General features: G+C 36.5%; 1 protein-coding gene across 2 annotated transcripts; it reads right to left on the bottom strand.

Annotated features, from left to right (window-relative positions):
* Positions 1-2,133, bottom strand: RB195_007751 (uncharacterized protein; the record flags this gene model as incomplete). 2 transcript variants are annotated; one of them, XM_013445698.2, is made up of 5 exons in its annotated part: positions 1-156; positions 212-277; positions 879-1,012; positions 1,778-1,892; positions 1,963-2,133. In XM_013445698.2, the coding sequence occupies 5 exons, from the start codon at positions 2,131-2,133 to the stop codon at positions 1-3; spliced, it is 642 nt and encodes a 213-aa protein (XP_013301152.2). The 2 variants fall into 2 exon arrangements, with proteins under 2 accessions (XP_013301152.2, XP_064038333.1); XM_064181552.1 differs by having other exon boundaries at positions 1,963-2,019.
* Positions 2,134-6,459: the final 4,326 nt, after the last annotated feature.

The raw sequence follows: 6,459 nt of genomic DNA, 5'->3' as shown, positions 1-6,459 counted from the left end.
TTAAACACGTAATCGCTTCGGATCCACATAGAACATTCGATGAATGATTGCGACTTGTGTGACAGCAACGAGAATATTTGTGAAACAAAATATTAGCACATAGGTTTTTATATAGTACGAATTCGATAGCTGCATAGCTTCATCCCGAACGGATGCCTGGAAATAAAAAGTGGATTTATCCAAGCGGCACATGGTCACAGAAAATACTGACCTTATTATAAGTTCTAATAGAACGAGAGATACTCTGAACACGTTCCACAATCGTATCTGCAGCCGTCTAAAAAATTTTAAGCACAATCAATATGTGGAAGAAGTTGGTTAAAGGCATCAGCCTACGAATCTGGCCTGGTATGGATTTCTGTTGGAGTATACCTATATCGCATCGTAGATTATGTATACAGAGGTAAACAAACGGTTCCTTACGACGTCCTCTATTGCAACGCACCACCCTTGCGTCCCACCTCCACCTGCGATTCGTCGAAAGTCTATTCGGACGCTCCAATAAGCAATTCATTTTACTCGACGAATCACAGGTGGGGGCGGGGCGAAAAGGTGGCGTTGCAATCGAATAAAATGAATTGCCTGTCGGGGCGTCCGACTGGAGTTTCGACGAATCACACGCGGAGGCGGGGCGCAAAGGTGGCGCGTTGCAGTAGAGGAGGTCGTTAGAAACAGCGCTACGGAGGCGTCTTTCCACAGTGATACAGGGAGAGATGAGCGGAACCACCCCTGTATACATAATCTACGATCCGACATAGCTATACTCCAACGAAAATCCATGCCACGCCAGATTCCTGTGGTGATACCTCTAATTAAGGAAGTTGGAAAATCAATAATGGTTAAGAAAATCACAAAATAAGATTTTACGTTTAGTTTACCTCCAGATGATCCTCAATTTGATTAGCTTTGAAATAGTTGTCCATTGATTTTTTCATTGCATCTGGTTCATAGAAATGAATGCTCAGTACCACTTTTAATGGTCGACGTGTTGTCAGGCATATCTCGTAATCCCCTTGGAAAAAAAAGCGATCAACAAGTGAATTAAGTGGATTACAGTTGGATTACAGTTAATCTATCCGATGATGATCAATTGCAGATGTGCAGACGCGCTTGTTCGCTGTAGGACCCTCGTCAGCCCTCCAATCGAATTGCAGAGCTGAACGAGGCTTCCATCGCGTCATTTGAAACGCGGCTGTGTACGCAATTGCACCACAGGTCAGATCGTTTTGATTCCCCTAAGGAATATCTGATTCCACATCCATCCAATCGCATTGAGATCACAAATCCAATTTCTATCCTTTCTACTATTTGCTACGGCTACAAAAAATGATCAAATAAAGAGATAAAATTAAAAAAAAAAAACAAAAAACAATAAATTGACAAAAAATTGTGGGTTTTATAGAAGTAAAAATAGAAGAAGTGTCCATAATTTATGCAAATAAAAAGCTCTCGAGAGCGTGAGAAAATCCTAAAACATCTTCTAATAGCTGTATTTTTATTCTTCTATTCTTGTTATTTTTATTATTCTCACTACATTTTTAGATGTAATAACATAGAATAACGTTAACAAATGCTGGTTGGTTCATAGTTATTCCAGTCATGAACTGAACAACACAGGATTGTTTCTTTATCGTTTAAAACAATTTCTCTTCTATTTTATAAAAAAATAAATAATATAAAGAAAAATTGCTCACGTTCAAAGATAAGAGGACATGGAATTTTTGTAGCTACAGTACTCATTCATACCTACAGACAAAAAAAAATCCTTGAAACTTACCATTTTCACTGACATTATGATTCATATACACATCATCATCCCCTTCAGCCCAATCAGAGAACTGTCCTGACGGTGACGTGAGACGTAGTGCTATCGGATTTGTGCCGAGCATTGGCTGAAATAATTGGATTAATTTTTTTTCCTAGGAATTATGAACCGAGCAATATTAGAGGAGAAAGTCTTACACTGTAATCCAGAATCAGTATCATTCCCTTCTCAAGTGTCTCATATAAACAGGTCATCCGTGAATCTAATTCCATAGTTAATAATCTCGAAACGTATGCTCTGTCATTCAACAATGATTGTTTAGTGAAAATATAGGAATGAAATATTAGTACCAGAAAAAATATCCGCATCTAAACACTTGTTATTTTTTAGGAAGGATTTCTGGATGTATTCAAAGAATCTAGATATAAGAAGGTAGAAATCCTTTAAGAGCAAATTATTCAAATAACCAAGAAGGAACGTTTCCGTAGAACAAAAAAAAAAAGAAAAATCCAGAATCAATGACGATTCATCCACGATACTCCACATACGATTTGATTTAGTCGTCAACGGAAGAAGATGTTGTTCTCACTAAACAAATATTATCGAATTTTTCATCTGAATAAATATTTTTCCGGGAATATTTTGACATTATGAATAAAAAAGGAATAAAGTCATAAATAAAAATAAAAAGAGTAAGAATAAAAGTAAAAAGTCATCCACCAGGGACGAACTTACGCCACGTTTTACTCGAATTCGTAATCGTTCTGGAGGTTTTGGAACGCGTGTTGCCCTATATAATGACTTGCGAGGCCCAATTGAGGATCAACTCAATGTTTTTCAATCCTCCCGTACAGATCTGGCTCCAACAATTTATCGACTGCGACGTGGTGAAAGGTTTGGTTTGCTCTGGGCGGGATTCGAGCCAGAGAGAGAGAGAGACAGGGAGAGTGCGAGCGCCAGATCTGTGTACATTTTTTGTTCGTGGAGAACGTGAACATTCAGGGCACGTGGCCCAATTCACGACATCATTTTAACACGCGCACGGACGTCAGAAGCATAACGAGGCCAAATTTCTAACCTAGCCCTAAAATCTTAATACAGAAACCTACAAGAATTAGCTCGCTTCGTAGATCTTTAGAAATTTCCGGACAAAATCTCTGAAATTAATCCTAAATCCTAAAGGCAAGATGATTCCTCGACTAGAGGTGTGAGTGGTCATTGGAAAAAATTCCTTCATTTATGTCAAAGGATGGATATTTGCTCTAGTGGCTAAAGTTTTAATTTAAAGACTTAGAATTTTGTATGTTTGATGGAAAAGAAATATTTTATCGCCTAGACCTAGTATCGATTTTGTGCAATTTTAATGGACAAATTTTTAGTTTCAATTTTTCAGTCATGACGTATTTGACATAAGTTCTATCTATCGGAGAACTTCCGCGGATGGAACTTACGACGCCCCTTAGAAATTTAAAGGACGCGAGTGGCGTCCTTTAATTTCGTTTTCTGTCCAGGAACCATACCCCGTAAGATTCGTAGTAGTCGATAGATGGGCCCATTTATCAGTCTTTTCTCAATATTCATTTACTCTGTTATTCTTTTGTTTTGTCATTACTCGTACCTTTACCTCTTACCTTTACTATTTTTTTACGTATGTTATATCATGATTTTGTGCTTCGTTTGGTTTAATTACCCGACTTTGAGGTGACGCCACATAAAGAAGTTGGTTCTCAGTGTTGGTCAAAGCGAGCAGAGGAAGGCAGTCCGGAAAAATCCTACCTACTCTATCTAACCCTTTTTACTATCCTTTCAAACGGACTTTAATGATTTTATATTTTGGACTGGCACTAGGGCGGAGTCGAACCTCCTACCGATCATGCTGCAGGCAGAGCGGAACCATTTACCGACTGCACCACACCCCTCTTTCTCCTAGAGACTTTACTTAACTGACATTAATGAGCGATAGGAAGTATGAGCTTTAGAATAGAAGAGAACAGAAAAGAAGAAAAAAAGAAAAAATATTGGAGAGATGAGTTTTTTCAACACAACTGAAGAGGAAAAAATTTCCTATCGGTACGGTGCTTGGTGGAGATGTACACAACAATCGTTGTTAGATAGAAATTCGGGCTGTTTGCTATCATTGCTTTCCGTCATACACAATCAATTTTCAACGCGGTTGACAATAGGACCAGGAATATGAAAAACATGAATGGAACGATTGTGTTTGAATCGTTTTTTTATGATTCTTTTTTTTTTCCTTCTTTTTCGATTTTTACGTGGGGCGGAAAATTCTGTGGAAGGGGAAGATTGCTTGGAGAGTTCCTCGTCAAATTTATACGGATTTTTGATCAATAAGAATCAGAAAGTGTAAGTAATAACTACAAGTTCGCCAAAAAAAACAGCGAAAAATCCAAATTTAACCATTTTTAAAATATAATTTAAAATATAATTGAGCTTAAGACGGAAAAGTTGTAAGAATTACTTCGTTCGTAACTTGATACTATATAAATAAACTATAATACGATATGAAAGTATAATGCACATGGTAGTATAGCGATATATAACTATAATATGTAAACTATAGATGTAAATAAATACACAGCATAAATAGTAATACAAGGATGCAGTATAAATAACTGAAAAATATAAATAATAATATAATATAAAATGTAAATAACTGTAAAAATTATAAAAACTGTGGATACGTATAGTTAAAGGTGAACGAGTACGCGTGATATATTTCAACTTGCCCTAGTTCCATGATGTCGTGTTTTTTTTTTGCATACTTCACACCAGAATTCACATAAATCCAAAAAATTGCTTACTTTTAAATATTACGCAAAATTACTCTTAGTTTTATGATAGGCGCAAAAAAGTACTACCTAAACCTCAGTATTCATATTCGTTTGCAGTTATCCAGACCCTTCCAGGCCCAGGTTTTAGCGATTTAGAGATCTATTCCCAGAGTAATTACCTGCATTATAGTGCATATATTACCTAGAGCAATCAAATATGCAGTTCTCAGAAGATTTTTCGTTTCAATTTCTTCAATTTTTATTTAGAAAAAACTGCAATACAACTTAAAAGTCGAGATAATTAAGATAATCAGATAAGTTAAAGTCAGTGGAGTCGAGATATGAATAGTTTTTTTGCGATGAGCATAGAAGAGGAGTACGTGATAGCATTTTATGTCTATCTTTGATGTCTAGTAATCCTCTGGTCGATAATAACATCGAATGACACAATTAGAATATAGTTTTTTTTCGATATTATATTCTGAATTCCTAAGGGAGCGGGTGTAGCGCAGTCGGTAAGAGGTTAAGACGTGCCTGCGCGATCTATCAGAGGTTCGAATCCGCCCTAGTGCTCACCAAGCCCTGCATCGCCGCGGGATCGAAAAATCGGTACCAGACTTGTCTGGGAGGATAAAAACACTAACGTGACACATCGGCTAGCCACCGCAAGTCATTGTATAGGCTGGTTACACGCTCGTAAACCTCAAACGATTCTGAATCCTGAATTCGAACGTGGTAGGCGGGTCTCAAGCGAATTGATTAACGCCAGGCACTTTATCCTTTATCCACGTTATATTACTTAGAATCGAAGCAGCTTTGTCGAGTTTCTGGATACACCCTTCCAATACCCGTGGAAAGGAATGAATATCAGCGAGATGTGTTACCAGATTTGAAATTCGAATTGACCCAGCTAGGTACACTAAGATCATTCTCCTAACTCAGTTAGACTTTTTTCACGACACATTGTTACAGCTGTTTATAAATTTTTTATAGTAAAATTATACGTGAACATATTTCGTTGCTAGGGAGGTTGGGGTTCGCATGTTCAGTGAAGACAGGCCATCTAAGTGTCTAAGTAAATATGTTTCGTTTATTCCAATAATTTTGGTCAGTACAAATGAAAATAGAATAGTAATAATAGAAATTATAATAATAACAATAATAATAGAAGTAATAAAAGAATGATAGAAATTCAGAAGGAAAAATTAAAAAGAAAACTGACTTCTACTCTAGTAATGATGATAACAAAGAAAGAGCAAACTGGATCAATGTTGTTAATCCACAAATCAGGCTGAGTTCACCTCTTTAAAATAACTTCTCAAACGTTTTTTTCTCATTTTCATAATCAGTTGAAAGAAAAAGGGAAAAAATGAAAAAAAAAATCAGAAGAGTCTTGTTTTGCAGAACAAATCCTTCAAAATGCAGGAAGAAGAAAATTCTGAAAGCAACGCAATGAAGGAGAAATCTAAAGAAATGTGGCTTCTTTTTTCGAGGATCCAGGAAAAAAAAACTCAATAGGTGTTTTAGCTCAATATAAAAAGAAACAACTCAACACAAAATAAAAGGAGAACGTGTTTCGCGTTGATCAATTCATTCCAAATGAATTGAAATTAAAATCAACGTTTTCAATTTCAATTCAAAATAGTAGAATGACTTGTGTTCAACAGTCAATATGAAACATCAGTTTTATTGTGATCCTGGACAACACTACAATCTATTCGTCAACCATCCATTGGAGTGAAAGACTCGATTGGGATTCACCCGTCGATCTTGAACCATCAATCGTAGCTGTGAGGAGTTTTCATCACTCTGCTACATTAACCACTTCAAATAATCAATTCTCAAATTTCTATTCAATTTTTCATCAATTCATAAGTGTCGCGGATTCGACGCCACTCTTTT

The sequence above is a fragment of the Necator americanus genome, chromosome I (genome assembly GCF_031761385.1).
Source record: "Necator americanus strain Aroian chromosome I, whole genome shotgun sequence".
Lineage (NCBI taxonomy): Eukaryota > Metazoa > Nematoda > Chromadorea > Rhabditida > Ancylostomatidae > Necator > Necator americanus.
Note: the sequence above shows the minus strand (reverse complement) of the source record. Positions and strands in the feature narration are given on the sequence as shown.